At 33.8% G+C, this 26,789-nt stretch overlaps 1 protein-coding gene across 2 annotated transcripts in view; it reads right to left on the bottom strand.

Annotated features, from left to right (window-relative positions):
• Positions 1-2,695, bottom strand: part of LOC120091589 (nucleolin 1-like) — an 8,699-nt gene extending 6,004 nt beyond the window's left edge. Inside the window, exons 1-9 of one of the 2 annotated variants that reach the window (XM_039049685.1) lie at positions 2,518-2,695; positions 2,351-2,399; positions 2,030-2,202; positions 1,310-1,453; positions 997-1,140; positions 817-927; positions 595-732; positions 375-506; positions 141-257 (exon numbers count right to left, since the gene is read on the bottom strand). In XM_039049685.1, the coding sequence (XP_038905613.1) occupies positions 141-257; positions 375-506; positions 595-732; positions 817-927; positions 997-1,140; positions 1,310-1,453; positions 2,030-2,202; positions 2,351-2,399; positions 2,518-2,550 (1,041 nt within the window). In that variant the 5' untranslated portion in view covers positions 2,551-2,695. The remainder of the gene's footprint in view (positions 1-140; positions 258-374; positions 507-594; positions 733-816; positions 928-996; positions 1,141-1,309; positions 1,454-2,029; positions 2,203-2,350; positions 2,400-2,517) is intronic. The other variant, XM_039049684.1, reaches the window with a different exon arrangement.
• Between the last annotated feature and the right edge of the window lie 24,094 nt (positions 2,696-26,789).

Genomic DNA, 26,789 nt, shown 5'->3' with positions numbered 1-26,789 from the left:
CATGCAGCTGTTCAATAAATGTAGGACAGCTACGTAGGAGGATATCAGATTTTTAAGCATGACTGCTACAATCTAAAAGCAGACACAAAAAGCAGGAAGGAATGTCTACACTAAAGATCAAGAAAGATGTAACATTATACCACTTCCTTGTCAGAATCGCTGTCTTCCTCATCAGAATCACTTTCTTCGGAACTATCGCTAGACTCTTTCTTTTTAGCACTAACGGGTGCTTTGGAAGCAGATTTCGCTGCAGGAACCTAAGAAGGGCAAATCAATGACTCAGAAAGAACTCCGTTGAGGAAGTTAACTCGTTCTGGAAAAATCAAACGCCAGACAAACTAAAAGGATGAAAGGAATACTAATGTAGAACTCACATCTTCATCAGAATCTGAACTCTCTGAATCAGACTCATCACTCGATTCATCTTTTGTAGGAGCTGCAGCACCGTTTTTAGCAGATGAAGGCAGTTTCTTCAGTTCATTGCTTTTTTTGGATTCCTTATTTTTCTGAATCATTTAAGAAAAAGTTAATTTCAACTGCAATAAGTCCCCAGATCTTAAAAGTAAAACTTACTACCAAGTAAATAATACTTACAGGCTCTTCATCTGAAGAGCTGTCATCCTCTTCTGAAGAATCTGAATCAGAATTATCGCTTGATGCGGCCTTCTTCTTAGAAACAGCAGCAGTATCTTTCTTAACAGTTGTAGCAGCAGAAGAATTCTTGGCAGCATTCTTGAAATGAAAGAAATCAACAAAAAAAATTAACAGAAAGATCCGCACATAATCCATTACTAAATGTTCCCATCAAATACTTACATCTTCCTCCTCTGAACTGTCATCTGAGTCCGAGCTACTTGACTCCACTTTACCTTTGGGGGTAGTGGCGGGGACACTCTTTTTTGCTGCAATAACTTTTCCCTTTGGTTCCTAGAACAGGGAAATAAATTAACAGACTTCCACGAATTGCCACACTGGATTTTTAGTTTAAAAACTCACATCATCAGAATCGGAATCATCTTCAGAAGAGTCTTCCTCAGAACTACTGGATGCCTTGCTCTTTTTGGCAGGGATAGCAACTGTACTACTTTTTGCAGCACTTGGCCCCTTCTTCAATGTTGTGGCAGCCTTAGAAGCAGGCACCTGAAAATTTTGATAGATCAAAACTGATAACTGAACAAACTTGCTTACCACTCATACACCAATCAATGCTGTCTGATAAAACCCACAGAAAAAATAAAATTCATTCAAAGAACACTAATTGAAATTATTACTTAATTGCCCAACATATTGAGGGAGTATATTTGCTCACCTCATCAGAATCTGAGGAATCATCCTCTGAGCTGCTGCTGCTGCTGCTAGCAGGCTTCTTCTTTGCAGGGGCAATAACGCCGTTAGCCTTTTTAGAGGGCAAAGTGTCTTTCTTTGAAGAGGGAATAACTTTAGAAGCAGGTTCCTGTAATTGTTTAAAAAAAAAAAAGGTAAACATGATTGAACATTGGAGTATACATCATATTTCCTCTTATCACTGACCAAAATTGACCATGTTTAACATCAATTACAATCAAAAATTTATAATCAATGCCGAAAAAATAAAACAAAAGAAAACAAAAACAATCAGGAGTGAACTAAGATCTCTAAACATCAATATATGAGGGGCTTTTATAAGAAGAGTTTATCTTGGTTCGGAGTTATTTCTTTATTCATTTATTTGGTATGAGTTAAAAAGAAGAGTCTGTAGAAAAATATATATCGATTTAGAAACTCAAATCATACAAAAGTAAACCAAAACTAATACAGGTAGCTAAAGAATGAATGAGGAAAACAAAAGAAGATCTATTTAGCATTTGTCAGAAATACAAATATGTTACCATGATGGAGGCAAAACAATTATTCCACATTAATGCTGTCAGTACCCAAAACACAAATTGTAATTCTGACCAGTTTCATATTCCATAGAGGAAGATACCAAGAAGAAACATGGAAAAAAAAGTAAATAAGGAATCTAGTCCATAGTTATCATGGTGTTTACCGTCTCTTCTTCCGAAGAGGAATCTTCCTCGGAACTACTGGTCTCCACCTTCTTCTTCTTTTGCGTTTTTGCTTCAACCTTCTGTTTCTGAACTGCCTGCTCAACGCCCTCGTCTCTCTTCTGCTTCTTCGCTACCACTTCTTTCTCAACAACCTCCTCAGCCGCTCTCTTGCCTTCATGAACACCAACATACCAAACACTTAACGACAACCAACAGGAATTAAAAACCAACCCATATTACCCCATCGATCACCATAATGCAGCAAACAACATACATAACTGAAAACACAAATCGGCTAAACTTGAGAATGAATACGCTACCTTTCTTCGCAGGCTTAGAAGACGGGACTGCAGCCGGAGCTACATCAACCTGCATCAAACAAACAAAATCAGAAACACAATTAAAGAAACCATCAACAACAAATCATGTAAAAAAAAAAAGTTTCAAAACGAAAAGAAAACACGTCTCTGAGAAGAATCATACGCACTTTAGTAGCAGACTTCTTGCTGGACTTGCCCATTGGAGAAATAGACCAAAAACTTACTGAGCTTTGGAAGAATTCTTGAGAAAAATTGCAATGGAAACGGAGAATACAATGGAGGCTCTGCAAAACCCTACTCGTCGAAAAAAGATTAGGGTTTTGAGCGAACGGTAAGTATGAAGTGGAGGCTTTACTTCTATATTTATAAGACGCGGGTTTTGTATTCGGTGCGGGTTTTAGGGTTTCAACATATTCGCACGTGTGAGATATAAATCGATAAATCGTGGATGTAGTAATCGCCGTTCTACTTGAATCTACGCCGTTCGTTTTCCTTCCTTCAGTAGATCACTGCGGCGATTATGTTTTAAATCGGCCGTTGGTTTTGTGGACCCCACCGCGTTTCGGGCAGATATTTTGAGGGAGTCTTTGCATTCATACATGGGTTTAAGATTCACTCAAAACAATTTATGAATTTTGAAATTTTTAATCTTTTAACATGTTTTTTCTATATTTCAATATTAGAATTCCCATATTTCAAAAATAAATTAATAAATAACTCACTTTTATTATAAATATTACGATATTAGAGGTTCATATTCATGTTTAATATCTATTGATCGTGCCCTCATTTTTCAAGTATTATTCATGTGTCTCAACACTACACGTTCATTATTGATTTTAGAATATTTATTTTATTATTATTTTATTTTATTTTAATATTATATTTTATTGATATCTATGTTCTTCCTCGAGTTAATGACATGTTATTAGCACGGGCTCCTATTGTTTTTTCCGCTAAAGTAGGTCCTAAAGGTATGTCAGGTTTTTCCTCGTCGTTGTAATTAATAAATTTAATGTTATTTTGCATATTTAATATCTATTAAATTTATAATATAAATATAATATTTTGTAATTGTGTTACTATGAAAAAATATTGAAAAATTAGATTTTGTAGCATTTGATATTAATGGCTATAATTATTTATCTTAGTGTTTGATGGCAAAATACACCAGCATGCCATAAAAATATGATCATCATAAAATATTTTTCTTCCTAAAGCTCATTGTAAATTGATGCACTTGAGGCTCCAAAATTTTAAATATTGTTAGAGACATTTTTCTACATTTCGAATATGCTTCTGCAATAGCAATATCAAGAGAAAGGTTTTAAACAGTATTATAAACTAATTTAATGTCTTCTAGTGGTCGAACAAAATAACGAGTTATTGATGAAAAATCATGAATCTCGACCAACTAGAACAACACCATTCCCATAAGTGAATGTTGTGAATGTTGATAATCGCGGTCGAGTCGTGACCATGGCAAAGGAAGAAATTATTATTGTTTTTACGGTGGTCGTTCTAATCGTTCAAATTTTAAAAGAGTCACACAAAATGATCTCCTTCGAGATTTCACCAGAGGTCAGGGATCTCCTTCGAGATTCACCAGATGTTAGTGTTTCCTTCGGGATTCACTAGAGGTTTGTGTTTCCTTTGGAATTTAATAGAGGTTAATGATATCCTTCGGGATTTCACCAGAGGTGATTAATGATCTCCTTCGGAATTTCACCAGAGGTTAGTAATCACTTTCGGGATTTTACTAGATGTATGTGTTTCATACAGGATTCGCCAAAGGTTAGTGTCTCATTCAGGATTCACCAAAGTTTAGCGATCTCCTCACGATTTCACCAGAGGTTCGTGATCTTCTTTGGGATTTCACCATAGGTTTGTGATCTCCTTCGGGATTTCACCAGAGGTTTGTGGATACATCTCATCTATGGTAGGTCAAGTTAAACCATTTACCAGATGACCATTCATGGTTAGTAGAAGTTTTTGCATGTCTCACTAGGAAGTTTATTGGACATAAATGCATAGCTTGATCCTGGCAGTGGAGTTACTTACTGAGTATTTTATACACATTTTTTATTATGTTATGTTTTTCAAGTAGGATGAGGACACACCATGCGAGTTACAGAAGGAATCTGTGACCGTGTCATTAGAACCAGATAGATGTTTCCGTTCATGTTTTCATATTTTGATGTCTTAAGTTCCAGTATTTATGTTTGAACTTCGAGTTATATTGTTTAAAATTTTTATTTACATAGCGCCATGAAATTTATTTTTATTTCAGGTGGACTCCGACCAAAGATTTTCGATTATTTAGGTTTTACAAAAGCTATTTATTTAATAAAATTCTTTTGATTTTAGTCAAAATTTATGAAAATAGTCGTTTTGAGATTTATGCATGCATGTAATAACGGCCTAGTATAAGCCTATAAATCCAGTTGTTACATAATTGCTCCACTACAACATACTAAGTTGGGTCCTGGTTAGTGAAGGGATTGAAATTTCCCGCAACATAAGCAATTAGGCGCACTAATCTCTAAATTTCGTTTTACATAGCACATAAAATTCAGAGTGATGGAAACCATGGAAAAACATAAACTTAAGCATGCTTTCTACAGTGCAAATTATAAAGGAATGGATTAAAAAATCACTTATTCATTAAAGACCAATTCTTCATGTTCCTTTCCAATTCGCATCATCTTCTCTCAATCTCACGAACATCACAACCAGACACTGGGCTTGGCAAAATTTCCCACGGGCCCCGATCGGGGGGTCAAACCGAAGAAATTTTTCGGAGCCCCGTCCGAGGATGAGGACGAGGACGGGGACGGTATCCCCGCCCCGAACCCCATTTGATATCTGTATATTTCTAATATTTTATAAATACATATTTATAATATATAAAATAACTTATTTATATGTATGTTTATAATGTATAGATTTATAGTATCGTGGAGCCCAATATTAAATATCTAAATTCTAAATCTAAGCCCAAAAGTCAAGCCCAAAATTTAATCAAATTTTAAATAAAATAAAATTTTAATTAGAAAAATGGGGAATCCCTGCGGGGACCCCGTTTCCCTGACAGAGAATCCTGCCCCTGTCCTCGCCTTCAAATGGCGGGAATGGGGGAGAATTTTCCCCATGGGGCCAGGGATGGGGGATGCCCCTAACCCTGCCCCGGCCCCGTTGCCAACCCTACAGGACACCATCACAGGGTCTTCCCCGTTATTCTTAGGGACGAAAACGGTGCAGAGTTGTGGGCTTGCACATAAGTTTGGCAAAAGGGAAGGAGAATATAATTCAGAGAAAAAAATATTCTCTATAAACATCATAAAGAGAAGGAGAATAACCAGTGAGAGTGAGAGAACTTTCTTTCTCCTCATTTGTTACGTGAAAGAATGAGAGATAGGGTGAGGAAGTTGTAACTCCCCCCATTAAAATTGAAATAATTAAATTTAAATTATAAATTTGGATTTTATATATATATATATATATATATAAATCGCTTTGATATATACTTGAACTATATGTTATATCACATGTAATTTATAACCTATAGTTAATATTATATCACATATAACATATACCCTATGAAGTTTTTTTTTAGCATATTTGTTTCCTTGTTGTTTTTCATTTTTCATTTTTTTGTCCTACTTATCTTTTCTTTTTTATCAATTATTATATAAAACTTATATGTATTTTCATAATTTATAGTTTGTTTTTCTCTCTCGTTCACAAATTGTTCACGCAAGATTTCCAGAAAAACGTGTTTCATGGAGTTTGAATTTTGTATTTGCGTTAGTTTTGGTATTGTGAGTATAATCTCTAATATTTGATCCTTTGAATATTTCTCTCGAAAAATAAACTTTAATCCTTCATCTTGATGATCTTCTTGGATGATCGGCCTTTGAGCTTGATGATATTCTTAGATGATCGATCTTTTGAACTTGTTGATCTTTTTGGAGGATCGTCCTTTTGGACTTGATGATCTTTTTGGAGGAGCGATTCTTGGATTGGCTTAATCGACTTGAATCGACCCTTGACTTGGTTGATGAACTTGAATCGGCTTTCTCGCTTGTTGATTAGTTTGGGTTGACTTTCGCTGTTGATGCGAATTGGATTGGCTTCTCGTTTGTTGAATCAACTTAGATCGACCTTTGGCTTGTTGAATCACCTTGGATCGGCCTTTGGCTTGTTGATCAACTGGTGTTTAACTTCTAGCTTATTGATTTACTTAGATCGACCTCTGACTTGTTGATCTACTTGGATCAACATCCCAGCTTGTTGATTGATTTGGATCGACCTCTGGATTATTGAATATTTAGGTGGCCTTTTGGCTTATGTGATCTGCTTGAATCTACCTCTAGCTTGTCGATCCTCTAATTTTTTAGTTCGAATGAGTACATTCGATTTAGAGGAAACGGAGTGTGTGATGTTCTTGAAAATAGAAGTCTTAGAAAATGATTGTATCCTCAAAACTCAAGCTTTCAAGGAGTGGTTCAGTCTTAGGAATCATTGGAGGCTTTCGATTGTAGATAATTCTATCTAAGCTCCTTTGGAGTCTAAAATTTCACCCTCAAAATGAAGGAGAACTTCTTCTAGCGTTTTCTAGTGGGGTTGGGCTTAGTTGGTTCAAGTCTAACCCTTGAGATTAACTCATTGGATTTGATTCAATCAAATCTTAATGTTTTAATTGGACCAAAATAATTAATTTGATCTAACCGTTCGAGACAAAAAAACACATGGCATCATTAGGATTGGCCATCTATTGTATCATTTTAATCTGGGACACATGTCAATTTTTAATTAGTCATAAACTTGATGATTTTGTAATTTACCCATTAATTTGAGAAATACGTGGCAATTTACGATCGGTCCAATATTTTCTCATTCAACACAAACATTCATCACTCCTCTTATCTCTTTTGAATTATTCATCACTGTGTAATTTTTCTTTGGTATATTATATAATTTTATATTATGTTGTTATTTTTTCAACCTTCTATGGTTCGCTTTCTTTAATTCTCCATCATTTTTATAATGATGGAAGATGATGAATGATTGATTACGATGGTAAACGATGAGGATATTTAATCAATCTATTGATATGCAAAAGTTACGATACATTGGACTGATGATATGTATCCACATCTTACTTATGTGGTACAAGTCTTCTTAAGCTAAACCCAGTATAAATCTAGCCTAAGTGTCTAGGTAAGCCTAAGATCGAACGTAGAGATTCTAGAGTATACTAACGCAAGGTTGGTTTGAATCTATTGTAGAGAGTTCTTAATTATTTGATAGACGTTGGTTTTTACACTAATACTGGTGTGCATTGCAAGAGGATATAGAAGTTAAAGAGGAAGAAAAAGGTTCGTTGGATGAATGAACTTAAGTGTAGATGGTATGCGTAAATTTTTCTAGTGGGAACAACAAGACTTTATAAGCGCAATGGCAATGATATTGGAGATGGTATGGATGTCTGCTAAATCTAGTGTATGCGTGATGCGTTGGAAATTTGTTCTTTAATTCATGTTCAACATTTCTCAATGTGGATGTCACGCTTAGTCCTATCTCTAGGGTGCATGCGTTACTTACAAAGAACAAGTAAAAAACATGAACAATTTTATCTCTAAATACTTTATGCTCTAGCTTGATGCGTTCAACAATTAATTACTCTCTCGAGTGACTTAACTAATTTTTCACTTCAATTAACTAATCAGGTAGATTCAATCATAAACTTTATGGATTTATCGAGCCAGGAAGTGCACAAACACAAATAACTTAGAAAATAAATAGGTGGAAGTGTGGAGAATGGTCGAAAATGAGATTGAATTGAAGATATCAGTTTTAGATATAAGTTTTTTGTTACAAACAATATTAATTCAATAAAGTGAATGGTAAATGAGAATGCAAATAAAAGGAAGAAGTCAAGCCACATCTCTTGTCCTTTCTGGTTTATTTTTAATGCTTATTTGTGCCAAGTTGGTGGAGGAGTTGAAGAAGATGTCTCTTCTCAAGCTTCTCTCCTACAACACCTCGTTATTAATGATGGAAAATGGTTGTTCATCCCTCCTATTTCCTTATTTGTAGATGACAAAGGTGAAAAATGACTAACTAACTGGCTAACTGTCTACTGTCTGATTTTCTAACTGTTTCTCTTGCAAGTAGCTTCCCTTTATACAGGTAATCACTTAGCCACTTGGTGATATGATTACATTAAATTCCATACCCTGAGATAGTCACCTGCCACTTTTGCTTTGATTAGAACTCGTCAATCAGATGCCCATGTCTGCAAGTTGATGATTTGACATGAATTGCACAAGTCGAATGTATCTTCCATGCATCAGTAGTTTGGACGCATACCCCTTGCGTTGGCCTTGTCTACAACACTAGTAGAATTTTCCGATTATTGCATTAAAGTGCATTAGTGAAGCAGTTTCTCACTTAAAGAATACTTTTATATGAGTTTATATATATATAGAATTGCATGCGTTTTTCTTTAACACAGTGCGTTTACAACACTAGTAATCCTAATTATTCCAACTTTGAAAGAACAATAACTCGTATTATTATCAATGGTCCCATAATCTTAATCATCTCTTTACCTTGTGCTTTTTTTCCAACATTTTGTTTTAAAATTCAATTTAACTTCTAATAATATATTGAAAATACAATTTTTTTTAAGGAATAATTGATTGTAAATAGGCCAATTTTACTTAACTAATTTGATTATCTTGATTGTAAACTAAACTACTAATTCATCAATTGTACACTCTGTAACTTAATATTCAAATCATAATCATTTTTTTAGTTTTTCAGTATTATTATTATTCCATTATCAATGCTTCTTATTATTGATGTATATACTTAAAGTCATATTTTATTACTTAAATAAGTCTAATTTTACTATAAATTTCACAGTATTTTTTAATCAAGTTTTGTCCTTTTTACCTTAATATATGTTGATATATCGAGTTACCATTACCAATATTAAATATTTACATATTATAAATATTATAATTATGATGCCTAATGCTTAGTGTTCTAAAAGTCATGTGTCAATCTTCATGTTGTCCACGTGCCTTGTAGTTATTCATGTTTGGTGTCTATATAAGACCACATCCTACTTACTACTTTGCTAATAAATAATGACATTTAGTGGATCATGAAATACACTTTAAAAAAATCTCACTTTGAATTTTTATGTTATCCTATTTTTATAATTTTCGTTATTTCATTTCATTTCATTTCATTTTATTATTATACTATATTTATCCATATCTGTATTCTCGTTATGCTTTTCAATTTTACAACACGTTATCGGCACAAGCTCTTGTTGCTTCCCTCGCTGAAGGTAGATCCTAAAGGTTGGACGTTTTTTTTCCTCTTTATTATAATTATAAATTAAATGTTATTTTGCATATTTAGTACATATCAAGTTTCTAATATAAATACAATATTTTGTGATAGTGCTGCCATAATTATTTGTCATGGGTGTTCGATACCAAAACCCACCTGGATGCTATGAACTTAAGAGAAACAACTAAAGAAGAAAATATGACATCCAGTCAGGACAAAACAAAAAGCTATGAATTTCCATCTCCACGAGGGATTGAAATTGAAGTATTTTACAATAAAAGATCTTCGTATATTGTGGAAAATTTTGAAAGAGAGGTGTGATCATAAAAAAACAGTTATTCCTCCTAAAGCTTATTATGGATGTATTTGAGGCTACGAGATTTTAAATCAGTAAGTGATTACATTTCGCGTTATTTAGATTCAATTCGAAATTGTTGTTATGCGTGTTAGGTTTCATGCCTTAAAACTTATAGATAATAAATGTAACATTTGATCAATCATTAATAAAGTGTTATTAATGTTTATTGCAATATATCGTTATTGTTTATCTTGTATTTATCTTGCCTAATAAACCCTAATCCAATAAACTAATATCCTAAACTGTTGTACAAGTCTTGAACTATATGTGGAGACATGCGGGGATTAGTGTTCAAGATACAACCTAAAGGGTTTATAGTATATGGATAAGGCTGAGTACCTTATCCTGATGACATTACAGATACGACCCCACTTTGTATTTGATACAAATGCAATGATTCAACGCGTTTGTGTTAGGACATGTGAGTGGAGGTATCCTATGCAATGAGTTTGCATGAGACCGGACTACGAAATAGTAACCACTAGATGTAACTCTATTGACTAGTTAGGTTATGATGACCTGGGCAACTTGGTCTTAATCCCAAGTGAGTTATGGACTCCTATTCATGAGAGATTGTCCTTTGATTTGTATAAGTGAGAGTGGTCAGTCTGTCGACTCAATAAGCCTACCATTTTGGAGACAAGACCGAGTGAGGAGTTATGAACATAATTTCACAAGATGAAATTCACTCATTCCATACTTTAGAGTAAGTAGATGAGTGTTCCCTTAAGTGGTGTCTCTGGAACTTGAACGAAGGGTCCTACCCTCTCACTGGCTCGAAAGGGATTTATGTTTAATGGTTGGATCGTAAATAGGTTGTTCATTAGAGGAGCACTAGTACTTAAGGATACATAGGTAACCCAAGGGTAAAACGATAATTTGACTTAGCTGATGATGTGAATACTCGTGAATGACTAACTTGTTATCATTGGTCTATATTCGTGGACACATAAAATATTTGTAGTGAGAATAGTGTAATTACGGGTCTTTAGTGGAGTGTACCCATAGTTAACGAATATTGTTTAATTGGTTAATAAGTTTAGCTAATTAATCTCATATCGTTGGAGCTTCTGATCTGTAGGTTCATGAGGTTCCCTTCCTAGCTTGTAAAGGAAATTGAGGTAACTATGCTTCGAATAGAGTTTGAAATGTTCAAATTCACTTAGAAAAAATTATATAATGTATAATGACACATTATAATATAAAGTTTATATTTTAATTAAACTTTATAATCTGATTCAAAATTAATCTATGAGAGAATTAAATATTTGAAGGAGTTCAAATATTAATGAAGTGGATTCATATTGAAATTGAAGGTTAAAACTAATGTATATTTGATGCACATTAAACCTATAGGTTATGAGAGAAATACAATTGAATATGATTCAAATGTAAGCCAATTAAATATTTGATATTTAATTTGGAGATAATTTAATTGGAGAATTAAACAATTATTTAATTTAATTTAATTTAATTTAATTTAAATTATAGATTACGTGAGAGATGTTTCATTTAATATGTTTTAAATGAAATCATTAATTAATTAATTAGATCACATGGGTGGTTCCACATTTCTCCCCACTCTATCTCGGTTGATAACAAAAAATGGGTTTTGATCATAGAGGAAAAAGAGAAAAACACTACATAGACAATTATGACATTTTTACTTCTCTCAAAGAAGATTCCTCATTCTTTATTTTTTTTTTCCAATTCAATTGATTCACACAAACCAAAAATTACCAGAGGTTTCTGATGGTATGCGCAAGCACGCACATTTGAAGTAATAAATCCCAAATAAAGGTATCGTCCTTAGGGACCGACATGAGCAAACTTTTCCTAACTTAGCTATCACAATTCTTCGTCATTTTATCCAAGCAATCAAAAGATTATTTTTGTCTATAACTATGGATAACAAAAATTCAGTCACACACAAGAACAATTCAGAGCAAAATAATTTCAAGGTGTTGTTTTCATTTAGGGAATACAATGAATATGAAATGCAATTGATAAATTAATAGATTGAGGCTAGAAGTTCTAAATCAGGAAATCCTCTCTCGAGCTCAAACCATCATAATAACTACCCATCTACCCGAATCTTTTCCATCACTTGAATAGTTACAGCATTAAGACCTTTCAACCGCACCCCTTATTATTTCTAAATTCACTCTCATGCAATTTCGAATAACAATCTAAATTATTGGTTCAACAAATTAAATTATCTCTTAAGACATCTAATTAACTTAAGTTCATTCAATTAATGGCCAGTTAATCAAAAGCATTAAGCACAGATAATTTAGAAATCCATGCAAAATCAATAAATTGTAAATTTAAATACTCAAAGTAATATCCCTAAAATCCACAAACACCCTAGATAAAAGAGTTTAGCCACACATGATTCCGATAATAGTGTTCAACAAACAAACAATCATTATGGTGAAAAAATAAATTAAAAAAGAAAAACAATCTCCCCTCAGTAGGTTCGAATCCAATCACGATCTTCTTGACTCCCGCCACAAATACCAGATTGTTCTTCAACAAACTGCACGATCACGATCAATCTTCCTATCACGATTAATCCAGAAACGCTATCAGATCAACTCTCAATCGAAATCTCGAGTCTTCAACAAAAATCTATCAGAATTTATCTGTTTTAGCTATTGTACGGACTATCATTTAGGTAAAATCTATCAAAGTTGGCTCATTTTTTCTCTTTCTCTTCTTTTTTCTCTTCAAACTTGGTGGCGCAATGCTGTTATTTATAATACGCTCGCAATGTTGCAACGCCGGTGTCATGCCAGGCGCGCGTCAAAGTCGTAGTATTGTAACGCTGCCCTATTTCCAATTGGTCTCGGGTCTACAAAATTATGGAGCAGCATTGCAACATTATTCCAATGCTAGCTCCCCCGAATTGCCTTCTAAATTTGTCTATTTTCTTGATCTTGGGTCCTTGGTTTCTTCCTAATTCTATAACCAACCCGTAATTGCTCAAAATTGGAGTTTTGTCCTGGGTTTTTGATCATTTTCGCACAAATTGCTCCTGATGCTTAGTTTTTCTTAAATTACTCAATAAACCACGTCAAACTAAACAAAACCAGCAATATTAGTTTTAAATTTGAAGGTAATAAAAGTACTTTTTAGATGCTTTTCAGTTTCTCAGAGGATAGGAAGGTTTTTTTTTTTAATGGGATTATAAAATTCCAATTGGATAATTGGATTCTTACTTGGTTCTACAAAGGTAAAGGTTTTTTTTATCACTTTCTGTGATTTTTAAACATGCTTAACCTAGGTTATAATTTCTAATTTTGTTTTTCTTTGGTCTCTGTATTATTTCTTAATTGCTCAGTATATGGGTATTTCAAAAATCCCAAATTAGTAATGAGTTTTATGTGCTTTCCGCTACGATAGGGCTTTCATCCCTACAATGCGGAGAGAAAATTACTCATGTCGATATGTTAGAGAGGACATTTTTTATATTTCATGTCTCGTATATGCTCATTCGGCAACAATATCGAGAGAAATGTTTTAAATGATATTCTTAACTAGTTTCATGTCTTCTTGTGGTCGAACAAAATAACGAGTTATTAATGAAGAATCACGAATCTTGATCAACTGGAACAACACTATTCCCTGAAGTGAATGTTAATAATCATGGTCGAGGTCGTGACCCCGCAGAGAAATAAATTATTATTATTATTGTGGTAGTCGTTCTAATCATTCAAATTTCAAAAGAACCATACAAAATGATTACCACAAAGGAAAAGCCCTAAAAGATAAGAGTTCAAAGAGTGTTGAAAATAAATGCTTCCGATGCGGAATGATTATGCATTGGTCACGTACCTGTCATACGTCAAAATATTTAATTGATCTCTATCAAGCATCCTTGAAGGAAAAAAGGGAAAATTGTGGAAGTAGAATTTGCATACTAGGATAATGACATATTTGACCCATCACATATGACAAATTTGGATGTGGCGGACTTCTTCGTATCTCCTTAACAGAAAATTACCACAGTTGATGGAACATCGAGTGTTTCTTTTGACTTTGAGAATATCTAGACTTATTGTTGTTGTTTTCTTTTACCTGTCTTCATTTTTTTAAAGTAAATGTTAATTTTTGTATATTTCAAGTGTTGTTTTTTTATCGTAATTATTTTTTTAATGAAGAAGCATGAATCATTTTAATATGTTAGATGATTAGGTGATTAAAAAATGAGCAAATAAAATATATGTTTGACAGACAATGCAACTATATACACAATACTTACAAATTAAAAATATTTTTCCTAGTTGACAATGTTGAAAGCAAAAGTAAATACAATACAGGCTCTGCAAACTTGATTGAAGGTTTTGGAAAAATAAATATTATTTTGCCTAGATGGACATAATTTATAATTAATAATGCATTGTTATCTAGTCAATTAAAGAAAAATGTTATAAGTTTTAAAGATACACGTTGCAATGGTTATCATATTGAGACTAATAGAAAGAAAAATATGGAGTATTTTTATATCATGTCTATTGTCTCATATGAAAAACGTATACTGGAAAAGTTGTTTGCTTTATCTTCTGGATTATATTATACTCATATACAAGTAATTGAAACATATGCAATAACGAACATGAAGTTTATGAATCCATACATTTTTACAATTTGGCATGACAGATTAGGTCATCCAGGGTCTATAATGATGAAAAGGATTATTGAGAACTCAAATGGACACCCATTGAAGAGCCAAAAGATTCTTCAATCTTGTGAATTATCATGTGATACTTGCTCTCAAGGCAAATTAATAATTATTCCATCACCAGCTAAAGTGGGAACTTAATCACCAACATTTTAAAATTGAATACATGGTGATATATGTGGACCTATTAACCCACAAAGTGGACCATTTAGATATTTTATGGTATCAATAGATTGTCACACGTATGCTTGTTATCAAGTCGAAATCTTGCATTTGCAAGATTACTTGCTAAAATAGTTAAGTTAAGAGTACAATTTCTTGATTATATGATTAGGACCATTCGTCTTGATAATGCTGGTGAATTTACATGCTAAGCTTTTGATAATTATTGTACGTCGGTTTGGATAAGTGTCGAACATCCTGTAGCTAATGTTCATATACAAAATGGTTTATAATACTCATTTATAAAACGTTTGCAATCAATTGCAAGACCATTACTTATGAAAGCTGAGTTTCCTACCTTTATATGGGGACATGTTATTTTGCATGCAACATCACTTGTACGCATTAGGCCAGTAGCTTATCATAATTACTCGCCATTACAATTAGCCTATGGCCATGAGCCAAATATTTCTCATCTGAGAATTTTTGGATGTTTAGTATACGTTCCAATTGCTCCACTATAACGCACTGAGAAGGATCCTCAAAGGAGGTTAGGAATACATATTGGATATGATTCTCTATCAATTATTAGATATCTTGAAATCCTGACGAGTGGTGTATGCACTGTTAGATTTGTTGATTGTCATTTAATGAGATATATTTTCCAACATTAATGGGGGAATTAAGTGAAGGAACTCTTATTCAAGAGAACCATTGAGCGGAAGCAAGATCGTTCCAAACCCATTCTGAAATAAAGTATTTACAAACATACAACCACAGTTATGCATCATCGAGTAAATTACAAGATGTTTTCAAGTTAAAACCAACTAAGATCGAGTGACATACCTCTGAAGAACCGTCTTCGCGTATTCCCTCGATTAACAATAGTCTAATGTCCAGCAAACTCAATCACGAGCATTAACACAATGAACAACTAGTGTAACTCACGAACTGTCAAATCCTTAAACTAAATCGAGTAAAACTCAATCCTCAACCCTTGAACAGCAAAACTCGATACCACCACTCGGTTGCCTTGGTATTCTCGGTGTGAGAATTAAAGAGGTGTGGGCTTTGTGTGGATTTAGTAAAGGGAAGGAGGAGCTCAACGACAAGTAAGTGGGAGAATTAAAAACCTCTATTGTATAAAGTTGGATACTTGATCATTAGCAAACGAGGAGCTATCGTCTAGTAACAAGAAGCTTGGTCGTTTACTCTCTCAAAGGCTATCGTATAGCTTTTCTTTCACTCGATTGAATGTGTTGCGATTATGAAAAATGAAAACTATTTTCGCTTTTATTCTTCAGTTATTAAAACTGATAGAAACCTCTCACTCAAATCAATTATATCACATATAATTGAATCAATCTAATTATATCATATAATCAAATTTCCTCTTGTTGGACTAGGATTCGGAATCCGGATTCGGCCCTGGTATTCTTACACGGGTCCTTTTTAGGATGCTTTGTCCTCACTCACATGCATCCTAGGAAAATTTCCAGGAGGTCACCTAACATAGGATTGCTCCAAGCCAAGCACACTTAACTTTGGAGTTCTTATGATTGAGCCACTGAGAATGTGCACCTTGTTGGTATAGGTAGTAACTTTTAATTCTTTTAAGTTTTCGTAACCATACTTTCATGTCCTCAAGATCCCTCTCATTCGGATGTGATATCGGTTCATTCACGTACCCCTTCTAGACTGGGGTCGTTACACCCAACTCCCTAATCAGACGAATCCCTAAAGTGGTAGGTTTGAGTCGGCGATTTAGCCACTCGCAACCATGCAAATTAAAAGACCGTCCTCTTAGGTAGGAGTTCCCAACTCACTCAGGATCATGGTCATGTTACCTATGGTTTTCCTAGTGAAATGAAAGTCTCTGTTATGAACAACGTTATATAACATTATTGTCAAGATGAATATTCTATGATCTATTTTGTTGATTTGTTTCATTGGTATTGTTTATCAATAATATTCGATTTATAATCTATCGATATGATGTGATAGGGCCCATTTGTTTTTCTTTGTGATGATAAATGACCTACTTAACTCAGTGGTTAGAGTATCACTTTCATACGGCGGGAGTCATTGGTTCAAATCCAATAGTAGGTAGAACTTATTAGATACCACGGAAGCAATGGTATCTAATAAGTTCTTCTACTCAACTTTGTTCTAGTGATTTTCTATATTTTCCATCCCACTTTATATTTATCTATATTTATTTCATTTTTTAATTACAATTCTTTTTTCCATGAAAAAATCATTTCACTTGATTATTTAAACGCATTAACTAGGTACGCCATTGAACCATGAACGAAGAAAGGCATGAGAGAAAAACATATTGGCTAGTGATTGTGAGGCCCCAATTCTTGACTGGAGGGGACACCAAAGGCCTCTGCCCTTCCATCCCTTGGATAGATAGAGAGGGAGAACAGAGCTTTTTTTGGTTTTTTTATGTTATCAAATAGTTGAACAATGGTTTTTTCGTGTTGTCAAATAGTTGAACAATGAAAATAGATGGCGAGTGCCTAATCGAATTGATCGGGTCATGTAGGAACAATGTTCAAGTCTACTGGTCTGTTAGGATGCCTCAGCTGCATATATAAAGAGACTAAACATTTTGTGGTCCGGTCTTATACAAACTCCTTTATATAGGATACCCTCCATCGCATGTCTCCACATAAACGATTAGGATCTGGCCATTTGTAGCACTTTACAACACTTGTAACATCTACAAAACGGGTCGTATCTGTAGTGTCACTAGGATAAGGTTTCCCTTATTTATCCATATACTACAGACCATTTAGGTTATCACTTAAGGTACGATCCACTTGTATATCTCAACATACATGTTTAAGTTACAACGATAACTTGAGATCTTAGTTTATTGGTTTGTGGTTAATGCAACTAAAATATCTCATATTTCATAGACAATATTGAAAAAAACATCTCATATTATTACATAAAAAATGTTTGCTCATACACGTGTTTACAAACTACAGGACCCTACGAGATTTAAGGCATCAAAGTTAGTGAGGTGTACAAGATAAATACAAGTACAAAACAATAAACTAGGGCACAAATACCCAATAAAAAATCTTTCACTTGTCTTAGTCTAGCCACGGTCGGTCCCGTAGACCCATGCTATATAGGTGACCCTAAAAAACTGTAGTTGCAAGAGCCCTCATAAACGGATCAACAACACTGTGCTCCAAAGCTATCTTCGTGACTATCACATCCCCTCGATGCGTAATCTTGCGGATGAGATGATATTTCCGCTCTATATGCTTGTCGCGCTTATGAATCCTAGGCTCCCTGGAATTTGCCACAACACCACTATTATCTCAATAAATGGTGATGAGCCTAGACATGTCTGAAACAACTTCAATATCAGTCAGGAACTTCTTGAGCCAGGCTTCCTTAGCAGCTTCGCAAGCTGCTACATACTCAGCCTCCATAGTGGAGTAAGCAATGCACTCCTGCATAGTGCTTCGCCATACTATAGCCCCCCTATTAAGAGTGAACACTGATCCCGAAGTGGATTTTTTATAATCCTTTCTGGCAACGTGTGAAGAATAAAGCTAACCTAGTTGCCCTCATCGATGTGAGCCCCATTCATCTTCGCCACATTAAAGTGGACTATCATGTTCAGAACATGTTCTCAAACAAATATACCCTCCTCCATTTTGGAGTTGAAGATGCACTTAAGAGCTTCGTGCTTGAGTTGCCTAAACGGTTGTTCGAACATTCCCCTCAGAGACTCCATGATCCCACGTGTAGAGAACATGGGCTCATGCTTTTTGACCAAGATGTTGTTCAGACTGGCCAAGATGTAAGCTCGGGGCTTCTTGTTCGCCCATGTTCATTTCTCATATGCTTCTCGAATATTTCAAGCGGCGGTTTGAGTTGGAATAGGAGGACACTCCTCCGTAAGGACGAGCTGGAGGTCATCGATGATCAATATGGTATTAATCGTGTTTTTTCAACTAGCATAGTTTTTGCCAGTCAGTTTATCGGCAGATAATAGAGCTAAAGCGGCAGTTGCCATTTTAAAAGTTGCTGAAAAATATGAATAAACTTAATAAGTCTATTAGCACTACCACTTTTAATACTAATTTTAGGTTTTAGCAAAATAGTTCTAATGTACCCTAAGTGAAATGACATCTATTTTGCAATGATGTCCTAACGAGGCAGAATAAAAGTCACGGTGGGGTGATCAAGTGCCCTTTCACTGGGATGAGACATTCTCAACCATTACAACTCTTGTAACTGACCCTAACAATCACCATTTTTCGGTCTAGAATTTGCTAACTTTTAACAATTCCGCATAAGTGTAACTCCTCATTTTAGGCCCTAAAGTTTTGCCCTAATGCACCCACCGTAGGGAAAAAGCATATTAGGACAATAGACTAAAGCGACCTTGTCCTTTACAGGAGATCAGATAAAAAGTCGTGCAAAACTGCTATCCTTTAGGGGGACACTCCCAGGGTGCTTTGAGGCGATTCACAAAACGTTATCCAACCTAATGAGAGAGCCCGTGGGATATGTTGTCACACATCACACTCCCACTTAATATGAACATTCTTTCCATTCACCTTGGTATTGACCTACCCAAACACCATCCTTTAGGGGGACTCCTAGGGTGCCTTGAGGCTGAGGATAGATCTCATGGTGTAAACTTTAGGGAGAAACTTGTAGAGGTTTAAATGAAGTATCATATACCCCAAGTACCTCCCATTGAATGTTCTACCTAGGGATTCATTAACGATTGTACTAATTTTATCTAAGTGTGAGTTTAATTTGCTAAAAAACAACTATTGTTTTTTATAATTAAACAAGTTCGAATCAATTCCCATCAAACACTTTAACAGACTATCATCAGATTTGCATGCATGCAACAAATCTATCTAATTCACCTTTCCAGGTAGATTCTTAGGTAAGGGTGTTCTGTTTCCGTCAGCTTAAATACCCTAGTCTAGACAGAACCCGCCTTAGACAAAAGGTCCCTTATAGATAGATTTGATACATATTTAATCTTTTATTAGTCAATTTAATCATATTAAACTGATTAAAAGATTAAACTTAGGTTTCTAATCTCATTAGAGCCGTGAACTTATGTCTATGTCAATCAAATTTTAAAACTATTTTAAAGCATGATTCAAGNCGATTCTTGGATTGGTTAATCGACTTGAATCGACCCTTGACTTGTTGATGAACTTGAATCGGCTTCTCGCTTGTTGATTAGTTTAGGTTGACCTTTCGCTTGTTGATCGAATTGGATTGGCTTCTCGTTTGTTGAATCAACTTAGATCGACCTTTGGCTTGTTGAATCACTTGGATCGGCCTTTGGCTTGTTGATCAACTGGTGTCAACTTCTAGCTTATTGATTTACTTAGATCGACCTCTGACTTGTTAATCTACTTGGACCAACATCCAGCTTGTTGATTGATTTGGATCGACCTCTGGCTTATTGATATATTTGGATTGGCCTTTGGCTTATGTAATCTGCTTGAATCTGCCTCTAGCTTGTCGATCCTCTAATTTTTAATGTTTGAATGAGTACATTCGATTTGAGGAAACGGAGTGTGTGATGTTCTTGAAATAGAAGTCTTAGAAAAATTATTGTATCCTCAAAACTCAAGCTTCAAGGAGTGGTTCAGTCTTTAGGAATCATGGAGGCTTTTGATTGTAGATAATTCTATCTAAGCTCTTTGGAGTCTAAAATTTCAACCCTCCAAATGAAGGAGAACTTCTCTAGCGTTTTCTAGTGGGGTTAGGCTTAGTTGGTCCAAGTCTAGCTCTTGAGATTAACTAATTGGATTTGATTCAATCCAAATCTTAATGTTTAATTGGACCAAAATAATTAATTTGATCTAACCGTTCGAGACAAAAAAACACATGGCATCATTAGGATTGACCATCTATTGTATTCGATTTTAATCTAGGACACATGTCAATTTTTAATTAGTCATAAACTTGATGATTTTGTAATTTACCCATTAATTTGAGAAATACGTGGCAATTTACGATCGGTCCAATATTTCTCATTCAACACAAACATCATCACTCCTCTTATCTACTTTTGAATTCTCTCACTATGTAATTTTTCTTTGTCTATTATATAATTTATGTTATGTTGTTATTTTTTCAACCTTTATGGTTGTTCGCTTTCTTTAATTCTCCATCATATTTATAATGATGGAAGATGATGAATGATTGATTACGATGGTAAACGATGAGGATATTTAATCAATCTATTGATATGCAAAAGTTGCGATACATTGGACTGATGATATGTATCCACATCTTACTAATGTGTACAAATCTTCTTAAGCCAAACCCAAGTATAAATCTAGCCTAAGTGTCTAGGTAAGCCTAAGATCGAACGTAGAGATTCTAGAGTATACTAACGCAGGGTTGGTCTTTGAATCTATTATGGAGAGTTCTTAATTATTTGATAGACGTTGGTTATTTACACTAACTACTGGTGTGCATGCAAGAGGATATAGAAGTTTAAAGAGGAAAGAAAAAGGTTCGTGGATGAATGATTTAAGTGTAAATGGTATGCGTAAATTTTCTAGTGGGAACAACAAGACTATATAAGCGCAATGGCAATGAATATGGAGATGATATGGATGTCTGCTAAAATCTAAGTGTATGCGTGATGCGTTGGAAATTTGTTCTTTAATTCGTGTTCAACATCTCTCAATGTGGATGTCACGCTTAGTCCTATCTCTAAGGTGCATGCGTTACTTACAAAGAACAAGTAAAAAACATGAACAATTTTATCTTTAAAATTACTTTATGCTCTAGCTTGATGTGTTCAACAATTAATTACTCTCTCGAGTGACTTAACTAATTTTTCACTTCAATTGACTAATCAGGTAGATTCAATCATAAACTTTATGGATTTATCAAGCCAGGAAGTGCACAAACACAAATAACTTAGAAAATAAATAGGTGGAAGTGTGGAGAATGGTCGAAAATAAGATTGAATTGAAGATATCAGTTTTAGATATAAGTTTTGATACAAACAATATTAATTCAATAAAGTGAATGGTAAATGAGAATGCAAATAAAAAGGAAGAAGTCAAGCCACATCTCTTGTCCTTTTTGGCTTATTTTTAATGCTTGTTGTGGCCAAGTTGGTGGAGGAGTTGAAGAAGATGTCTCTCCCAAGCTTCTCTCCTACAACACCTCGTTATTAATGATGGAAAATGGTGTTCATCCCTCCTATTCCTTATTTGTAGATGACAAAGGTGAAAAATGACTAACTACTGGCTAACTGTCTACTGTCTGATTTTCTAACTGTTTCTCTTGCAAGTAGCTTCCCTTTATACAAGTAATCATTTAGCCACTTGGTGATATGATTGCATTAAATTCCATACCCTGAGATAGTCATCTGCCACTTTGCTTTGATTAGACATTGTCAATCAGATGCCCATGTATGCAAGTTGATGATTTGACATGAATTGCACAAGTCGAATGTATCTTCCATGCATCGAGTAGTTTGGACGCATACCCCTTGCGTTGGCCTTGTCTACAACACTTAGTAGAATTTTCCGATTATTGCATTAAAGTGCATTAGTGAAGCAGTTTCTCACTTAAGGGATACTTTTGTATGAGTTTATCATATATATAGAATTGCATGCGTTTTTCTTTAACACGAGTGTGTTTACAACACTAGTAATCCTAATTATTCCAACTTTGAAAGAACAATAACTCGTATTTCTATAAGTTATCAATGGTACCCATAATCTTAATCATCTCTTTACCTCGTGCTTTTTTTCCAACATTTTTGTTTTGAAATTCGATTTAACTTCTAATAATATATTGAAAATACAATTTTTTTTAAGGAAATATTGATTGGAAATATGCCAATTTTACTTAACTAATTTGATTATACTTGATTGTAAACTAAACTACTAATTCATCAATTGTACACTCTGTAACTTAATATTCAAATCATAATCATTTTTTTAATTTTCAGTATTATCTATTATTCCATTATCAATGCTTCTTATTATTGATGTATATACTTAAAGTCATATTTTATTACTTAAATAAGTCTAATTTTACTATAAATTTCACAGTATTTTTTAATCAAGTTTTGTCCTTTTTACCTTAATATATGTTGATATATCGAGTTACCATTACCAATATTAAATATTTACATATTATAAATATTATAATATAGATGCCTAATGCTTAGTGTTCTAAAAGCCATGTGTCAATCTTCATGTTGTCCACGTGCCTTGTAGTTATTCATGTTTGGTGTCTATATAAGACAACATCCTACTTACTACTTTGCTAATAAATAATGACATTTAGGTGGATCATGAAAATACACTTTAAAAAAATCTCACTTTGAATTTTTATATTATCCTATTTTTATAATTTTCGTTATTTCATTCATTTTATTATTATACTATATTTTATCCATATCTGTATTCTCGTTATGCTCCTCGATTTTACAACACGTTATCGACACAAGCTCTTGTTGCTTCCCTCGCTGAAGGTAGATCCTAAATGTTGGTACGTTTTTTTTCCTCTTTATTATAATTATAAATTAAATGTTATTTTGCATGTTTAGTACATATCAAGTTTCTAATATAAATACAATATTTTGTGATAGTGCTGCCATAATTATTTGTCATGGGTGTTCGATACCAAAACCCACCTGGATGCTATGAACTTAGAATACGCGAAGACGGTTCTTCAAGAGATTGTCACTCGATCTTAGTGGTTTTAACTTAAAACATTTGTAATTTACTCGATGATGCAAACTATGGTTGTATATTTGTAAATACTTTATTTCACATGGGTTTGGAACGATCCTTGCTTTCCGCTCAATGGTTCTCTTGAATAAGAGTTCCTTCAGCTAATTCTCGCCATTAATGTTGGAAAATATATCTCATTAAATGAACATCAACAAATCTAACAGTGCATACATCACTCGTCAGGATTTCAAGATATCTAATAATTGATGGAGAATCCATACCAATATGTATTCCTAACCTCCTTTGAGGATCCTTCTCAGTGCGTTATAGTGGAGCAATTGGAACGTATACTGAACATCCAAAATTTCTCAGATGAGAAATATTTGGCTCATAGCCCATAGGGCTAATTGTAAGGCGAGTAATTATGATAATAGCTACTGGCCTAATGCGTACAAGTGATGTTGCATGCAAAATAACATGTCCTATATAAAAGGTAGGAAACTTAGCTCCATAAGTAATGGTCTTGCAATTGATTGCAAACGTTTTATAAATGAGTATTCTAAACCATTTTTGTATATGAACATTAGCTACATGATGTTTTGACACTTATCCAAATCGATGTACATAATTATCAAAAGCTTAACATGTAAATCACCAGCATATAATCATATAAATCAAGAAATTGTACTCTTAACTTAATTATTTTAGCAAGTAATCTTGCAAAATGCAAGATTTCGACTTGATAACAAGCATACAGTGTGACAATCATTGGATGCATCTATTGATACCATAAAATATCTAAATGGTCCCACTTTTGTGGGTTAATAGGTCCACATATATCACCATGTATTTCATTTTTTAAAATGCTGGCGATTAAGTTCTCACTTTAGCTGGTGATGGAATAATTATTAATTTGCCTTGAGAGCAAGTATCACATGATAATTCATAAGATTGAGAATCTTTTGGCTCTTCAATGGGTGTCCATTTGAGTTCTCAATAATTCTTCTCATCATTATAGACCCTGGATGACCTAATCTGTCATGCCAAATTGTAAAAATGTTATGGATTCATAAACTTCATGTTCGTTATTGCATATGTTTCAATTACTCGTAATATGAGTATAATATAATCCAGAAGATAAAGCAACAACTTTTCCAGTATACGTTTTTCATATGAGACAATAGATATGATATAAAAATACTCATATTTTTCTTTCTATTAGTCCTCAATATGATAACCATTACAACGTATATATTTAAAACTTATAACATTTTTTCTTTAATTGACTAGATAACAATGCATTATTAATTATAAATTCTATCCATCTAGGCAAAATAATATTTATTTTTCCAAAACCTTCAATCAAGTTTGCAGAGCTTGTATTGTATTTACTTTTTGCTTTCACATTGTCAATTAGGAAAAATATTTTTAAATTTGTAAGTATTGTGTATATAGTTGCTTGTCCTGTCAAACATATTCTTCTTTGCTCATTTTTAATCACCTAATCATCTAACATATTAAAATGATTCATGCTTCCTTCATTAAAAAAATAATTACAGATAAGAAAAACTTCATAAAAGAATAAATTACAATAAAAAAACAACACTTGAAATATACAAAATTAAACATTTACTTTAAAAAAAATGAAGATAGGTAAAAGAAAACAACAACAATAAGTCTAGATATTCTCAAAGTCAAAAGAAACACTCGATGTTTCCATCAACTGTGGCATTTTCTGTTAAGAAGATACGAAGAAGTCCGCCACATCCAAATTTGTCATATGTGATGGGTACAAATATGTCATTATCCTAGTATGTAAATTCTGCTTCCCACAATTTTCCTCTTTTTTTCTTCAAGGATGCTTGATAGAGATCAATTAAGTGTTTTGCGTATGACAAGGTACGTGACCAATGCATAATCATTCCGCATCGGAAGCATTTATTTTTCAAACACTCTTGAACTCTTATCTTTTAGGGCTTTTCCTTGTGGTAATCATTTTGTAATGGTTCTTTTGAAATTTGAATGATTAGAATGACCCACCACAATAATAATAATAATTTATTTCTCTGCGGGGTAACTACCTCAACCATGATTAATTAACATTCACTTCAGGGATAGTGTTGTTCCAGTTGATCAAGATTCGTGATTCTTCATTTAATAACTCGTTATTTTGTTCGCACACAAGAAGACATGAAACTAGTTAAGAAATATCATTTAAAACATTTCTCTCGATATTGTTGTCAAATGAGCATATACGAGACATGAAATATAAAACAAATGTCCTCTCTAACATATCGACATTAGTAATTTTCTCCCGCATTGTAGGGGATGAAAAGCCCTATTCGTAGCGGAAAGCACATAAAACTCATTACTAATTTGGGATTTTTTGAAATACCCATATACCTGAGCAATTAAAGAAATAATACAGAGACCAAAGAAAACAAAATTAGAAATTATAACCCTAGGTTAAGCATGTTAAAATCACAGAAAGTGATAAAAAACCTTTACCTTTGTAGAACCAAGTAGAATCCAATTATCCAATTGGAATAATTTTATAAATCCCATTAAAAAAAAAAAAAACCTTCTTATCCTCAGAGAAACTGAAAAGCATCTAAAAAGTACTTTTATTACTTCAAATTTAAAACTAATATTGCTGGTTTTTGTTAGTTTTTTGACGTGGTTTTTATTGAGTAATTTAAGAAAACTAAGCATCAGGAGCAATTTGTGCGAAAATGATCAAAAACCCAGGACAAAACTCCAATTTTGAGCAATTACGGGTTGGTTATTAGAATTAGGAAGAAACCAAGGACCCAAGATCAAGAAAATAGACAAATTTAGAAAGGCAATTCGGGGGAGCTAGCATTGGAATAATGTTGCAATGCTGCTCCATAATGTTGTAGACCCGAGACCAATTGGAAATAGGGCAGCGTTACAATACTACGACTTTGACGCGCGCCTGGCATGACACCGGCGTTGCAACATTGCGAGCGTATTATAAATACCAGCATTGGCCACAGTTTGAAGAGAAAAAAGAAGAGAAAGAGAAAAAATGAGCCAACTTTGATAGATTTTCCAAATCGATTAGTCCGTACAATAGCTAAACAGATAAATTCTGATAGATTTTGTTGAAGACCTCGAGATTTCGAT

This window comes from Benincasa hispida, chromosome 11 (genome assembly GCF_009727055.1).
Source record: "Benincasa hispida cultivar B227 chromosome 11, ASM972705v1, whole genome shotgun sequence".
NCBI classification, from domain to species: domain Eukaryota; kingdom Viridiplantae; phylum Streptophyta; class Magnoliopsida; order Cucurbitales; family Cucurbitaceae; genus Benincasa; species Benincasa hispida.
Note: the sequence above shows the minus strand (reverse complement) of the source record. Positions and strands in the feature narration are given on the sequence as shown.